Source organism: Labeo rohita, chromosome 23, assembly GCF_022985175.1.
Source record: "Labeo rohita strain BAU-BD-2019 chromosome 23, IGBB_LRoh.1.0, whole genome shotgun sequence".
Lineage (NCBI taxonomy): Eukaryota > Metazoa > Chordata > Actinopteri > Cypriniformes > Cyprinidae > Labeo > Labeo rohita.
The window spans coordinates 13,407,237-13,423,111 of NC_066891.1; the positions used below are offsets into that span (position 1 = coordinate 13,407,237).

The 15,875-nt window shown below is 38.0% G+C and overlaps 2 protein-coding genes across 5 annotated transcripts; both read left to right on the forward strand.

Annotated features, from left to right (window-relative positions):
- The first annotated feature begins 411 nt into the window (after window positions 1-411).
- On the forward strand, window positions 412-4,299 carry dnajc22 (DnaJ (Hsp40) homolog, subfamily C, member 22). Of its 2 annotated transcripts, XM_051096979.1 has the most exons (5): window positions 412-588; window positions 939-1,231; window positions 1,355-1,505; window positions 3,478-3,770; window positions 3,887-4,299. In XM_051096979.1, the coding sequence occupies exons 2-5, from the start codon at window positions 965-967 to the stop codon at window positions 4,067-4,069; spliced, it is 894 nt and encodes a 297-aa protein (XP_050952936.1). In that variant the 5' UTR covers window positions 412-588; window positions 939-964; the 3' UTR covers window positions 4,070-4,299. The 2 variants fall into 2 exon arrangements, with proteins under 2 accessions (XP_050952936.1, XP_050952935.1); XM_051096978.1 differs by having other exon boundaries at window positions 939-1,505.
- A 1,718-nt stretch (window positions 4,300-6,017) lies between these two features.
- ikzf4 (IKAROS family zinc finger 4) lies at window positions 6,018-14,646 on the forward strand. 3 transcript variants are annotated; one of them, XM_051096975.1, is made up of 8 exons: window positions 6,018-6,132; window positions 8,345-8,399; window positions 8,611-8,715; window positions 8,845-9,150; window positions 9,259-9,441; window positions 10,658-10,810; window positions 11,938-12,069; window positions 13,306-14,646. In XM_051096975.1, the coding sequence occupies exons 2-8, from the start codon at window positions 8,357-8,359 to the stop codon at window positions 14,100-14,102; spliced, it is 1,719 nt and encodes a 572-aa protein (XP_050952932.1). In that variant the 5' UTR covers window positions 6,018-6,132; window positions 8,345-8,356; the 3' UTR covers window positions 14,103-14,646. The 3 variants fall into 3 exon arrangements, with proteins under 3 accessions (XP_050952932.1, XP_050952934.1, XP_050952933.1); XM_051096977.1 differs by having other exon boundaries at window positions 6,035-6,132; window positions 9,274-9,441; XM_051096976.1 differs by lacking the exon at window positions 6,018-6,132 and adding an exon at window positions 7,987-8,143 and having other exon boundaries at window positions 8,349-8,399.
- The last annotated feature ends 1,229 nt before the right edge of the window (window positions 14,647-15,875 follow it).

Consider the following 15,875-nt stretch of genomic DNA (forward strand, 5'->3'; position numbering starts at 1 on the left):
AATCATTCTAATATTCTGAATTGGTGCTTAAAAACATTTCTTATTATTGTCCTGCTTAATATTTTTTGAAAAACATTTTTTCTAGGATTCAAAAGTTAAAAATAAGCTTTTGTATCAGTAAATGTCTTGTATCATTAAATTATCAATTTAATGCATCCTTGCTGGAAAAAAAAAATCTTTCTGACCTTAAACTTTCAAAAGTTAATGTACAGTAGATTAACAAAAATGTGTTTAATGTTGTAGTCTGAGGAGCAAGGCACAGAATGTTTACACTGTAAAAACATTTAATAAGTGTAGTGCATTTTAGTAAATGTCTAATATTCCATGTCTGAAAAGCGTTCACAGTGGTAAATCAAATTTTACAGCTCTTTACATATGTCATCATCAGACCAAAGTCCATCCTGACGCAAACACGGAAGTCCATAGGTTAGGTCAGAAAGTGAATGATTTAAATTTTAAAGTTAACCTCAATGCCGTTATGCTGTGATCTGTTGCATGCATTCTTGTATTTTTATTGCTGATCATGTTACAGGAGTCTTCTTAAACAATTTGGTATATGAATGAAGCTTGACCTCTCAGTTCCCGCAGGTAAGAGAACAGTGAGCTGTACGATTTTATAACTTGAAAGCAGCGATATGGGTGATATGAGAGAGTGAAAAGAGTGATTATCAAAAGCATTATTTACTCACCCTCATCTCAAAGCCAAACCTGTATTACTTCGTTTCTTCTGTGCTTTTCTTGCTCATATAGTAAATGCAGACCAATGCTATCAAGCTACAAACAAAAAAAACATAAAACCAATTAAATTTGTCATTTTGACTTACATGCTATATTTTCTTTAAAAACTGTATGACATGCTTGTTCTTAAACTTTATTATTAAGCAGTTTTCATCATGTTATTGGCTAAACCTGAAAATGATTGACTTTTTTCTTTTAAGCGCCTGTGTGCAGCTAGAATGACCTCATGGCTAAAAAGCTCATGATCACATATGCCTTGTGGGCAATGGGTGGCCCACTTGGTCTTCATCACATTTACCTGGGCAGAGACAGCCATGCTCTTCTCTGGATACTAACCTTTGGCGGTTTTGGCATTGGCTGGGCAAGGGAGTTCTTCCGTCTTCCATCGTACGTGAGTGAGGCCAACCATCCAGTAGAAAGAGCCCACGTTAGACGTCCACAGGCCACTCCACCACCACCAGTAGGCCTGATTCGTTTCGCCGGACAGATTTGTGTTGGTATTTACTTTGGCTTCGTGGCTTTAATAAGCCTCAGTTCTCTAAGCTTCTTCTACCTCCTAGTGCTGCCACTGAGTGTAGCTGCAGGTATTCATCTAGTGTCCTCTGTGGGCCAGCAGACCTCTGACCTTCAGAAGACCCTCATTACGTGCATCATCACATCATCCATCTTCTACGGCAGCAATCTCTCTCCTCTGCCCATCAGCATAGCTGGAAGTGTTACCGCTGCGCAGCACAACACGTTCAAACCTCTGAGACCAGAGCCACTAGGTAAGACGCACTATACAGGTGACATTTAAAGGTATAGTTCACCCAAAAATGAAAATTCCGTCTTTAATTACTCACCCTCATGTTGTTCCAGATCTTTGTTTGTCTTTGGAACACAAATTAAGATATTTTTGATGAAATCCGAGAGCTTTCTGACCCTGCAGAGACAGCAATGCAACTAACATGTTCAAAGCCAAGAAAAGTAATATTCTTGTAGCTTCAAAAAATTACAACCACAGAACCTTGAATGTGGTAGGACCCTTGCTGTCTATGGAGGGTCAGAAAGCACTCAGATTTCATCAAAAATATCTTAATTTGTGCTCCAAAGACAAACGAAGGTCTTATGGGTTTGGAACGACATGAAGGTGAGTAATTAATGACAGAATTTTCATTTTTGGGTGAACTATCCCTTTAATGTGTGTCAAACTAGCTAACAGGAAATGTTCTAAGAACTTTGGCTAACACTTTTGTAAGGTTCTCGGAAATGTTCTAGCAGTTACATTAATAGAACGTTTATTCAAGGTTACTTGGTCAAAACATTAGCACAAAACATTTTAGTTGAATGTTCATCTAACATTTTTAAAATGCTACTACGTGATTCAGAATGTCCTGAAAAGATTTAAGTGTAACAGTCCCATAATGTTTGCAAAACGATAAAATGAAATGTTCCCTTAAAGGGACAGTTCACCCATAAATGAAAATTTGGTCATTCCAAACTGACAGATTTCATTGTGGTACTCTCCTGAGTGCATGGCGGAGACTTACATGCAAGAGAAGAAATTGTTGAATAAAGTTGTTATTTTTGTTTTCTTTGCATCATAATAATTATGATTGAACCACTGATGACACATGGACTATTTTAATGATGTCCTTTCTACCTTTCTGGGCCTTTGACTTGTCAGTTGCGTTGTTGTCTATGGAGGGTCAGAAAGCTTTCAAATTTCATCAAAAATATCTTAATTTCTGTTCTGAAGATGAACGTAGGTCTTATGGGTTTGGAACGACATGAGGGTGAGAAATTAATGACAGAATTTTCATTTTTGGGTAAACTGTCCCTTTAACATTCACATAACCAATAAAAAACATTGTGAAAACATTTTTAAAATGGACCTAATGGGAACGTTAGCTAACGGGGAACATTCTCAAAACTTCTGGCAAGGTTCTCTCAAAGTAATGAACAAACATTCTTCTAGTAATGTTAATAGACCACTCACTTAAAGTTATCTGGTCGTTAATAATGTTCTCTCATTGTTAGCGCACATTATTGCATCATTTATAAAGTGTTTTTACAAACGGCCATATTGGCGGCAATGAATGTAAACAATGCCACTGAACTGAACAAAACTTGCATATTTTGCTGATTATTGTTGCTGAAAATGGTCAGTTATTGTCATGTTTTGGGCTGTTCTAATCGGTCGAACCAGGAAAAACATCTGAAGTACTATAGACTGCCAAAAGTTATAACAAATTAAGGAGAAGAGTGCAAAAAACTGTCTGAGGAACAAAAGGCGTTTGTGGTTGGCCAAACTGAACCAGGATTTCCAGGACAAGAATCTTGACAGCATTGTTTGTTCTTATCATTTCCAGTCAGGTAGGTGAAATATTAGGGAAATATCTTAATCTTAATACTGCTCAAACATATCTTTGTCAAAATCTTGTGTTTCTCTATATGATTTAGCAGCTTCTACACATTTTTTCAGGTTGGTTTAGGCAGCATAAATTAGCAGAACAACTGTTCAACAGTACATTAACCATGCAATCCATGCTGTTGTTTACATCTGAGGATCGCCAATATGGCCGCGCATACGGGTAACTGACCAAACCATGTCTAAGTGCAAAACGTCCAGAAATAAGGTCTTCATAACACAATGAGAATTCTTAGAACATATTTTTGTTAGCTAGGTAAAGTCTTACCTTTGGGTTGCATCATTTGCAAGACTGTTTAATTAACCCAGTTTGTGTTAATCTTCCCAAGGGCCTCGTCTGTATCGTCTGAGTTTAGGTGTGCTGGCTTTCTCTGCTCCGCTGGGATACAGTGTTTTCCACAACACCACTGCCACATTATACTACATATCGGACTGTATAGCGGCCCTGCTCGATTTCTTCTGGTTCATCCCGTGGCTCAGAGGACTCCTAGAGTATTTTTTGCTGTTGCCGTATCGTCTGTTATGTGTCCTGACAGGAGGAGGTTTCTATGAGGAAAGCTGGAGAAAGTTGCTAGAAATAATCCTTAATGAGTATAGTAAAAAAGAAATGGAGGCTCTGAAGGTGAGTTCAGTACAGTTTTAAGTAGTCACTACTTACTGTTTTCACTTTGCAGCATTTTTACATATCAGAAGGTAAATAATGACTTTTTTGTCATCATAATGTTTTCTTACAATTAGATATTATCATTGTCTGAAGAAGCTTCTCTGGAGGAGGTCACTCGCAGCTATAGGGAACTGGCGAAAGCATGGCATCCAGATCACAACCCCAAAAGACAAGATGAGGCACAACAGATGTTTATTCAGATTCAGGAGGCATATGAAATACTTCTAGCTAGACATAAGACAAAAAGGAGACAATGATCTTCTGAGGTCACAGAGCATTTAAAAGACGCAGATTTAATTTGCACATGCTCGAGAACAACAGTATTTTTCTCTTTCATTAATTAAATCTGATGTAATAAACGTCAATCTTACAAAACAAAAGAGTTGTTCATTTTTGTTCAGAGTTGTTCTTCCCGAGGAGGACAATTTAGGATTTCTTGCCATCTTGTGGAAACCTTAAGTATTAAAAGAGTTGTTTTATACTCTAACACAGTGGTCATTCATTAGGAGTTGGCGACCCCAAGAGGTTCCGCAGTAGTACTGCAGGGGTCGGACATTTTTTGTTCACATTTTTTCCAGAAAAAAGACAAATAAATAAATAAACAAAATTATATAACAACGATAAAAAAAAACGTTATTGTCATTTGCATATTATAACGAATTAAATAAAATTAACTTATATGACTAGATATAAAAGGATATTTACTACATATTTACTTGTCTAAATATGACACTGTACATCAAAATGACTCTATAGGACAGGCCTACATAACAGCTACAATAATGATAATAATAATATGCACACTAATGAAATTATTCATGGTTTTAGAATTTAGAATATCATGAATGTATCATGTTTTGTCTAATTGTACATTTAACAAAATCCCCACAACTAAACAAATATTACTTGTTACTCTACACAAAGAATATGTGACCCTGGACCACAAAACCAGTCTTAAGTCACTGGGGTTTATTTGTAGCAATAGCCAAAAATACGTTGTATGGGTCAAAATGATTGATTTTTCTTTTATGGCATTCTATTTTTATGGCATTCTATTTCTATTTTAAATTCCTACTGTAAATGCATAAAAAAACTTAATTTTTAAATTAGTAATATACATTGTTAAGAACATTATTTGAAGAACTTTAAAGGCAATTTTCTCAATATTTTGATTTTTTTGCACCCTCAGATTCCTGATTTTTAAATAGTTGTATCTCGGCCAAATACTGTCCTATCCTAACAAACCATACATCAATGGAAAATTATTTATTCAGCTTTCATATGATGTATAAATCTCAATTTTGAAAAAATGACCCTTATGACTGGTTTTGTGATCCAGGGTCACATATATACTGTATGTGTGTATTTATATATACACGATAAATATACACAATATACACACATATATTATGTAAACGAAAAATGTATTTGGAATGCGATTAATCGCGATTAATCGTTTAACAGCACTATTTATTCATGATAAATCTTAGTAACACACCTGCTTTTTGAATGTCATTTTTTAATATGAACACTAATATGATTATTGATGGTTTTAGAATTTAGAATATCATTACTGTATGATTTGCTCTAATTATATACGTTTAAAGAAAATTCCCACAAACAGGCAAATTTTACCTGTTTGACAGGAAAGTGCTTAAGGGTTTGCATAAATGAAGTATTATTTAAGATTAATCATAGGAAACATTAGTTTTTTGAAAGTCACTTGTACAGATATTGCCATCGAAATAATAACAACAACAATATTTACATTAATATAATTATTATAATGGTTCTAGAATTTAGAATACAGGCCTACTCTGTAATTTGCTCTAATTATACGTCCAACAAAAATCCCACAAAGAGCTTAAATTAAAAAAAAGTACTATTTATGATAACACATCTGTTTTTGAATGCTTTATTAATTTTATTCACTGAAATATCAACAATAATGATAAGCATCTTAATATAATTAATGGTTTTACAATTTATAATATTATTACTGTGTCATTTGTTTTACGTAAATTCAGCAAAACGTCACTTACTGACACTGTCATCGAAATATAATAATATTACATTTTGTAGCTTTTGCGTAGCTTTTTATTTCGTAAACTGTATCATGAGGATCGATGCATTCGATAATCTCTCCCAATCATGGGTTTGTGAGGCGTTTTTCGGTTATAGGTTATTCGGGCCTGTATCCCGGCATGGGCCCGGAAGTTGTTTGGGGTTTCAGGTAAAAGATCCCGGAGATGCTGCCTTCGCCAGAGAAAACAAACGGCGCTTCTGCTGTATAAATATTGCAATCACAGTCGATCGTCAGGTAAGAAAAACTACTCACCGTGAAAAATCGATAGCGGCTATTCAAGGAAAGTGACATTAGGTCAGGTAACTATGCTCGGATTGGGAGGGTTTACACGGCCAGACGCATCTGTCGAGTGCTGGGTGCCATAGCAACGCCAGCGGGCTCTCAGGAAACATAATTCCGCTTTAGTTTGTCACGTCTAAAGATCGACTGTATTTCACGACCGGAGGCTGCCGATTGGATTGCGTTGTCAGCAACGCTAGTTCTTTCGTTTGTGAGTTAGTTTAGCCATGTCTTTGCCTTATTGTGAGCTGTCACGTCTCGTTAGCTGGTTAGCAGCGGTTGCTAGCTAGTGTTGCTTCAGACAGACAGGATTGACATGATTCTGCGTGCTGTCAGTCCTTCTCTGCAGCACGATGGTGCATGAAAAGTTACTAAACATACGAGTGCTCGTGCACGATAATCATGTTCTCGTCGTCAGGCGTTGTTTTATGGTGTGATTGCTGTCAGACAGGCGCTGTTTTCGATTATTGCGGTAATTAGACTCATTGACAGCACTGTGAATTCATGAGATCTGCCTGTTGCAGCTGTGTATGTTTTATGTCTTAAACGACACAAACAGGTCTTAACGTTACGTTTCCGAAGGCCCGTTTGCTCATATCAAATGTGTTTACTTAGATCATATATTATCATACATTTATAAATATTACATCACACAGCGGATAAAAGATAATAGTCTTTGAGAGTCCATGTTTATTCTAGGTTTAAAAGAATGAAAAAGAAAGCAATATGTCATTTGTCAGCTAACTGTCTAATAACAACTGTATAGAATCTCTGAATTGTTTAAACTGCACCCACCTGTCATCCTTAGGTTAATTTTGATCCACATTAGCCATGAAAATCCATAAATAATTAAATTGTGATACTATCTGGTCCCAAAGTGTGTTATAATGGGATTTTTTTAGAACAAAATATTTATTCATACATCATCTGTCTAACAAGAAATGTTGACAAATGTTTTTCAATCACTTTTAGCAATTCATTGCTTGTTTTTAAACACCTTGTGTATTACTTTGCTATTAGTAAAATTTATCTCTGATTTTAGTTTATGTATATTTCAAAATCCTCTGTTGTGACTGGGGTCTATTTTGCAACAAATTAATTTATTCCCACGTATGACATGCACTAGAACTGTTTAGGAAAGTGCCATAGTGGTTTTGTTGTTATTTAGTATATAATATTACATCAATTTTTTAGCCATGCTATTTGAAGAGTTCTGATGCAAAAGCCTCTGTGCAATCTGAATTTTTTTTCTTAAATTAGCATTTTTCTCAGGCTCTTATGTTTATGTTCAGTTATTTCACTGTAATAGCAATGAAAAGAACTTATTCAGTGCATTAAAGTGAAATTACTGAACCTACACAGAGGAACCTAATAAAAATGCTCATTTTAGAAGAAAATTTCAAATGGCACTTAGAGGCTTTTGCATCTGAACTCTTCATTTCCAATCATAAGGAACAGTATGTGTGAGGGTCTAAATTTTAGACAATATGAAATATTTTAGGTCATATTTTATTTATAGACATACAGGAAGCAAAAAAAAATATTCAAAGCTGCACAGCAAAGGTTGAAGGTTTTCTTTAAATACGGCTCATGTTTGACGTCTCGAATAGTTGGTTTTCTAAACATAAACTTTTGTTTTGTTTTGCAAAGTAAGTTTGCATTTGTTTCCAGTACCAAAGCAGCTCATAATATGTGGAAATTTCTGAGTAATAGCAAATCATAAAACCCCCTGCATTTGGCTTGGTATCATCGTTGCTTTAGATGTCTGCCTGTGTTCTGATAGGTCACAGGCTAAAGGGAGGGCAGTTTCTCACACACTGCGCTCTCCATTTAAGACTAGAATTCTATAGAATGGACACTCAATTCAGCCGTTGAGCTAGAAATGAGATCTTGACCAGTGTGTGCACATAAATTATTCAGCTACTTGAACCGTGCACACAGGAAAGGGAGAAATAACAAACTGCAAGTTGAACCAGTTTATTTTTTCAGTTGAAATCAGAAGAGCCAAATATTTTAGCGATCTTTGTGCGCACTGTATTATTGCATGCACTTAGGTTTCTTCAATAACTTGCTTTTCTGTTTGTTGGCAATGTTAAAAGTTGTTTTTTGCAAGGTGTTTACGTTTTATGCTTTATAAGGATTTTTTTTGTATGATTTCTTGGTACAGGCAGCTGGTGTGATGATGAATGCTGACGATTGCAATGGCCGTTCGTACATGTCAGGTAAGGTGCTTTTTCAGATCTTATTTTTTTGTTTTTCATGCATGTAGCTAAATATAGTGGGTTTCAAATGTCCGTGTCCACCTTTTTTAATAAAAAAAAAATACTAAGTCATTCCAAAAAGAATTGAACTGTCATGCTGATATAATTTATAGTAAAAAAATAAATAGAAAAATTTATAGAAAAACCCCATTGCACATGTTAATGTTTTCAGGTAGTGGAGATTCTTCAACAGAGCGGGAGTTTTTCGCAGGGCTGAGAGGACCCACCGTGAGCACACCAAACAGTCAACAATCCTCACCCAGCCGTTCACTCAGTGGTCAGTGTTTCTTTCCATTAAACACACTTTTACGTCTTTCTTGAATAATTTCAGCATTTGAAATTTCGTTTTACTGATCTAAAAGCATCTGGCAAGTGAATAAATGTACAAGTTTCTCTCCATTCCCAGCGAACTCCATCAAGGTGGAGCTGTATAGTGACGAGGAGGCAGCTGGTGCTCCGCTGGCGGAAAGGAGAGTCGGGGAGAAGGATGAAGGATGGAAAGATGAAAAGGGCGAGTTGGCAGAAGATGGTGGCGTGGAGATGGTCGGCGGTACGCGGGGGCAGGCCGGTAGCGGCTGCGGGGAGATGGCCAGCTCTGAGCCCGCATCCCCAGGTCCCATTCGGCTGCCCAACGGGAAACTTAAATGTGATATATGTGGGATGATCTGCATTGGACCCAATGTTCTAATGGTGCACAAGCGGAGCCATACAGGTAAGTGTTTCTTGACTGACTCTTGTCAAAAAAAAATCCAAGTTATTTAAAAATTTTAGCTTGAAAATATGTGCTGCTGTTTTTTTGGGCCGGTGGGAAAACTGGTAGTCTTGGTCTCGGTAGGTGAGCGGCCATTCCAATGTAACCAGTGCGGGGCCTCCTTCACTCAGAAGGGCAACTTGCTGCGCCACATCAAGCTCCACTCTGGCGAGAAGCCCTTCAAATGTCCCTTTTGTAACTACGCCTGTCGCCGCCGTGACGCCCTGACAGGACACCTCCGCACCCACTCCGGTGAGCCTTTGTGGTTTGAGAGAGGCCATTTGCGAGAAATAAAGAGAAGGAAGGAGAGAGAACTTTGTGGCTGGAAAATAAATGGATGGAAAAGTGTGTGGGATGGAAAAAGCCTTTTGATTTGCCACTGAGAAAAAATTAATGTAGTCAAGGTCATTTTAACCTATTTCTCCTTTGATGCAAGTGGTGATTATTTTTCTGCCTAGAACTTTGCTAAACGTTCTTTTTAAACCTGTTGCTCTACTAAAGCTTGTCGAGCAGACTAATAGGTGTGAATAAGATAGGTTCATCGATCGTCAACGATCGGTTATGTAATCAAGCTTTAGTCAAAGACAACAAATTTCAGCGGTCTAGTATGACATTTAGACTTTTGTGAAAACAGGATATCCTGCTTGTGTTTTTGAATGATGAAGAGCATTCACCTGTAGTGCCTAAGTAAGGTCCTTCGAATAAGAATGCAGATATTCAGAGAACTGACATAGTAATGAATTTCTCCGAAATGACGCACATCTCTAAAGCTGAACGGACAGATGCGGTCTGTAGGTTTTCCTATTCCACAAACGTCATAGATGAGCAGCGTGTCATTTCATTTTTGGGGAAATTGTGACAAGGGAAATTCTGTGGTATGATGAATCCTGTACCAGTCATTGCAATATTCATATTTAGTAATTATACTGCAAATATTATTATATTACCTCTTTTTTCCATTTTTTTATATGTGACCCTGGACCACAAAAGCAGTCATAAGGGTAAGGATAGGACAATATTTGGCTGAAATACAACTATTTGAAAATTTGAAATCTGCGGGTGCAAAAAAAATCTAAATACTGAGAAAATCGCCTTTGAAGTTGTCCAAATGAAGTTCTTAGCAATGCATATTACTAATCAAAAATTAAGTTTCACTATATTTACGGTAGGAAATGTACAAAATATCTTTATAAAACACATCCTTTACTCAATTTCCTAATGATTTTTGGCATAAAAGCAAAATCAGTCATTTTGACCCATTCAGTATGTTGTTGACTATTGCTACAAATATACCTGTGTTACTTATGACTGGTTTTGTGGTCACATATTACACTTCTACATAATAATTTAAGTAGGTAACACCTTATATTAGCCACAACATCGACATTATACTAGTAACGTTCATGTTTACATAACGCCTGTAAAGCTGTGTGAAATGCACTCATATCCTGCCTCCTCGATATTTCAGTGTCCTCCCCTACAGTAGGGAAGCCCTACAAGTGCAGTTACTGTGGCCGCAGCTACAAGCAGCAGAGCACCCTGGAAGAACATCGTGAGCGCTGTCACAGCTACCTACAGAGTCTGGACCACCAGCCTGCTCACAACACCCAGCCTGCACACGGTAATAACCATATTTGCTCACACAAATGCTAGGGAGGACAAAACTAGCAGTACTTTAGCTCCAAGATGATGTTCAAACGCATGATATCAGTCTTTCTGCAGTATCATAGTATTCAGTACTCAAGTGCTGTCTGACAGGCGGCAGCTTTTGAAAGCTCTCCAGTGTTATTGCGATCATGCTCTGTGAAGATCACAGCTGGTTATGTAGCTGCGCGCGTGAATGGTCCAAAGCACTTTGTGATTAAAATACATGCTTGGGAGAGGTATGACTGTAAACGCAAAGAAAGTAAACAGGTGGTTTTATGTAAAAATATTACTGTGCTGTATGCCTTGCAGTACAGTGTTAAAAAGTAGCTTAATATATATGCTGCAGTCAAATTCTTACAGTATTGAATCAATATTAATTATTATAACTTCTAGTCAAAATAAGTAATTTATTTTACTTTAGACTGCATTTGATTTAGCTTTTTAAAATTTTAATTAAGAAAGGGGTACAGTACTGTTCAAAAGTTTGGGGTCAGTGTCTTTTATCTGTTTATTTGTTTATTTTGAACACATATTACTGCTTTTATTCATCGAGGAGATATTAAATTAAATTGATCAAAAGTGACAGTAAAGACATTAATTATGTTATAAAAGATTTCTATTTGAAATAAATTTTGTTCTTTTGAACTTTATTCATAAAAGAGTCATGGGAAATTATGCTTTCCACAGAAATATTAAGCATCAGTGTTCCAGGACTGTTGTGAATATTAAGGATTTTTGAGCACAAATCAACATATTGATTTCTGGAGGATCATGTGACACTGAAGACTGAACTAGTGGCTTTACCATCACAGGAATAAATAACATTTTAACATGTATTAAAATATAGAACTGTTATTTTGAATGTAAAAATGGTACTGATTTTAACCATATTTTTGATCAAATAAGTGCAGCCCTGGTGAGAGATTTTTTTTTTTTTTTTTTTTTTTTTTCAAAAAACTGAATATATATTCAGTACCACATAAATTATTGCTGTGGTATTAAAAACATTATGAAATGTCACTGGTTTTGGCTAATGCTGTTTTGAAGTCAAACACACATTATTCTATTAAAAACATGCTTCTACATTGGCATTATGTTCAGGTGAAGACTCCCATAACGTTGAGATGATGTCTGAACCTCTGATCCAGTCCTCCTCAGAGAAAATGACCTTCATTGATCGGCTGGCCAATAGCATCACCAAGAGGAAGAGATCTACACCTCAGAAGTTTCTGGGTAAGCCCATTTTTTTTTGAATACCTAAGTAGAACAGTGTTTCTGCTCTGCTATTTAGGGTGAAAAGTTGTGAGCTAGTGAACTACATGCAGGGATAGTGACAAAATACAGATTATACAGAAAGGAAACATGTATCAAAATGTGCAAATTTGTGAATAGTCTGAATCATGGACTGAATCCTTTGCCCTCTAAAATTTTGAACGCTTGTGTATATACAGTTGAGGTCAAAACTTTTACATACATCTTGCAAAATCTAAATTATTTTACCAAAATAAAAGGGGTCATACAAAAAATAAGATATTATACATAAAATATGTTTACGTATAGTCCACAAGAGAAAATAATTCTTAATAATAAATTTTTAATGTAAAAAGTTTATACAAAAATTGTTTTTATTTTTATTTATTTATTTTTTTTAATGATAGTTGTTCATGAGTCCCTTATTTGTCCTGAACAGTTAAACTGCCTGCTGTTATTCAGAAAAATCCTTTAGGTCCCACAAATTCTTTGGTTTTTCAGGATTTTTGTTTATTTGAACCCTTTCCAACAATGACTGTATGATTTTGAGATCTATATTTTCACACCGAGGACAACTGAGGGACTCATATGCAACTATTACATAAGGTTCAAAAGCTCACTGATGCTTCAGAAGGAAACACGGTGCATTAAGATCTGGGGGTGAAAACATTTGAACAGAATGAAGATGTGTACATTTTTTTATTTAGATTAAACTATTTTTAAAACTATTTTTTTTCATTTAGTACTGCCCTTCAGAAGCTACAGAAGATACTTACATGTTTCCCAGAGTACAAAATCAGTTAAATTTACCATGATTTTCAAATTCAAGAAGTTTTCACCCCCCCGGCTCTTAATGCATCATGTTTCCTTGTGAAGCATCAGTGAGCATTTGGCCAGCACTTAATAAAAAAATAACATGCATGTTGCATGATCCCTCTTATTTTGTTAAAATAATTAACATTTTGCAGATTTTGCAAGGTGTATGTAAACTTTTGACCTCAACTGTATATACATTTCATATTTTTACATTTTATGTCATTTTTTTTTATTTGTAAAGTATTTATTTGCTAAATTTTCTCAGTTTAGGTTTTAGAATTGTGTTGCAATGAATTAGATTTAGAAAAGCAATATGTTATGAAAATGGTATTGCTTATTGCTTAGCATTGTAACTTAGTGTTTACTGAAGGCCAATGATACTGATGCTCCTTGACCTTCTAGGTGAAAAGCACATGCGACTGAATATATCCGAAGCACCTTATGAACTCGACCCCAATCCTGATAAAGAAGGGGACATGTTGCTTTCGCACCCTGAGGGTGACCCCGCTGCTTTAGCAGGCATGGGAGGGCGTTTCCTGCGGGGACCGAGAGGAGGTAGCAACGATGTGGATCCTCCCCACTCCCTGCGGATGCCTCCCCACTCCGCCTGCCTCTCAGAGTTCACCCCCGTCATCAGCTCCGTCTACCCTCACATAACCCCTCTAGGGCAGCGTCTAAACTGTGCAGGGGGCATCTCCATGGGCCTGGCCGGGAGGGAGGCCGGCGAGGGCCACGAAGATGCGCCCTCCACCCGCAGCCGCGCCGCTTCGCCGAGCAACGGTTACCAAGATTCGACGGACACCGAGAGCATGGCGGAGGAACAGTGCGTCATCACCTCGGTGCCACCGGGAACCTTGAACCACCGCGGGCGCGAGCGGCACAGTCCTAGTCACGCCAAAGAAACGGACATGGAAGGGGACAGGGAGAAAGGGGTCCCTGGGGGTTTACCAACCAAGGTGAGCCCACGCTCGCCGTCAGCGAGGGAAGCCATGCAGGTGGTGGACGGGGAAGGGCGGCCAGTGCGCTCTTTCCGCTGCGAGCACTGTCGCATTTTCTTCCTGGACCATGTCATGTTCACCATCCACATGGGCTGCCACGGCTTCCGCCAGCCCTTCGAGTGTAACATCTGCGGCCACCGCAGCCAGGACCGCTACGAGTTCTCCTCGCACATTGTCCGCGGGGAGCACCAGATTGGCTGAGGTGGGCTTGCAGCCGGCGGAGGTCGAGACTGGGGGGAGATGTACAGAGAGTTGTATGCTGCTTTGAGATGGCGTCATGGCGTCTAGTTCGGTCTGCACCAGATTGGGGCACATTAGCACTTGCTTTTATAGTTAGCGGACATCATATTTTACCGTCGAAGGCTAATCGCTTGGGTACATACATAAAACGTGCAATTGCGTCCCGTGTTTCAACGGGATTCAAACGGGGGACGTATCCTCCGATTGCACTCCCACACAGAGTCATTCATCGCAAGACGCAGCTGTTTTGCTTTAGAAGTGCCTTCCTTCCGTGGGGTTTATTTTTTATCAGTTCAGAAGAGAAATTCGAGGTGTGAGATTAGCTCTATACTCATTCGTTCGGTGGCGTTTACACAGAGTCTGCCTCTTGAAGAGAGAAAGACGATGAACTGCTTAGACGTCCAAAGTGTGGACTCTTTTCAGAATGGTTTTCCAAAGTTTCTGAGCCTGTTAAACAAGAGAAATCTATGCCTAGGAGTATTCACACAAACTTTGTGCTCTTTTAGGATACCTCGGTGGGACTGTTGAAATTAGGCGACTCAGGGAGGACACTGCTGACAGAGAGGGAATGGAGAGCAAGCAGCGTGAATTGCAAAACTGAGGCTGGAGTATTGGTATGTTAGCCATATAAGGAGCACAGACACATATTGCCTTAATCGTTGCTTTATATGAACCCTGTACAAGCTAGTTGTCGAATTGCACATGGTTTTTAATGCTGGACGATTTAATAGGTACAGTGCAGCTTGAATTCGGGTAGCTTCGGAACTGAGATGATGCGGCACTCTTGGGTCAAGATAGGATTGGGGTTAGGCTAAGGCTCGGGTAATTTTATTTCTTTCTAAAATGTATGTTGATGTTTTATTTGAGAAAGGAAATGAACTTGAAACATTTGCCTTAGTTTTTGAGTCTACAACCTCTGTCCTGAATATGAAAAAAGTTGGTTTCCTCGTGCCTCAGATCTTGATTGTCGTTTCAAACTTTATCTCGACCTCACTTAAGTGACGATAAAGATTTTGCCTATCAAATCTATTGAGGTTTTTTTTAATCGTTTTTGTAGTTCAAAGTCCCCGCTATCCATCCTCTGCCATGCTGCGAACACAGTGGGCCACTTTATGTTTTTTTTTTTTTTGACACGGTAAAACGTGGAGGGGGAGAGGAGCCTTAATGTTCTGGTGCAGACCAAACGCAGACCCATGTTGCATTCCGTGACTTTGACGACGAGTGAAGGGGAAGGGTTGTTACCTCAAAAGGAGGATTGCACTTTTTCTAATTCTGCTTAAATGTGAGTGTTTTGCTGGGGCTGTTGGGAGGGTTTCGGACAGGCGCGGCGGCACGGGGTGGGAGGGGGATTTTATTCAAAGGCTTTAGGGGAGCAGGCACAGTAATGACTGGTAACTGAGCTTTGAAACATATTCTTTTGTTTTCTGAAATTGCTCTATTGCACTGATTTCTGATAAAATGCTATTTAGAGAAAACAAGAAACAATTTGATACGAGAACACGTTGGTTATACCGACCAGATGAACAGTGTGGTGTTTTTAAAAACAATTCTATTTCAAAGGCTATTTTCCTAATAACAAAAAGGGGTCGCGGTCATTTAAGGATTCAGAACTGAACCTTTTCTCCTTGTGTTGTAAAATTTGGTGCTTGGATGTTTGTGTGACTTCTGCCCTTGATATTGGACTTGTATCCTGTACGCTTGTCCTGTGTGGTCATGTCCTATATGAGTTCATGC

Coding starts and splice junctions, on each gene's coding strand:
- dnajc22 (XM_051096978.1), top strand. CDS start 965: ATGGCTAAAAAGCTCATGATCACATATGCCTTGTGGGCAATGGGTGGC. Junction 1,506..3,477: donor TCTGAGACCAGAGCCACTAG/GTAAGACGCACT, acceptor AATCTTCCCAAG/GGCCTCGTCTGTATCGTCTG. Junction 3,771..3,886: donor AAGAAATGGAGGCTCTGAAG/GTGAGTTCAGTA, acceptor TCTTACAATTAG/ATATTATCATTGTCTGAAGA.
- ikzf4 (XM_051096975.1), top strand. CDS start 8,357: ATGATGAATGCTGACGATTGCAATGGCCGTTCGTACATGTCAG. Junction 10,811..11,937: donor CAACACCCAGCCTGCACACG/GTAATAACCATA, acceptor CATTATGTTCAG/GTGAAGACTCCCATAACGTT. Junction 12,070..13,305: donor TACACCTCAGAAGTTTCTGG/GTAAGCCCATTT, acceptor TTGACCTTCTAG/GTGAAAAGCACATGCGACTG.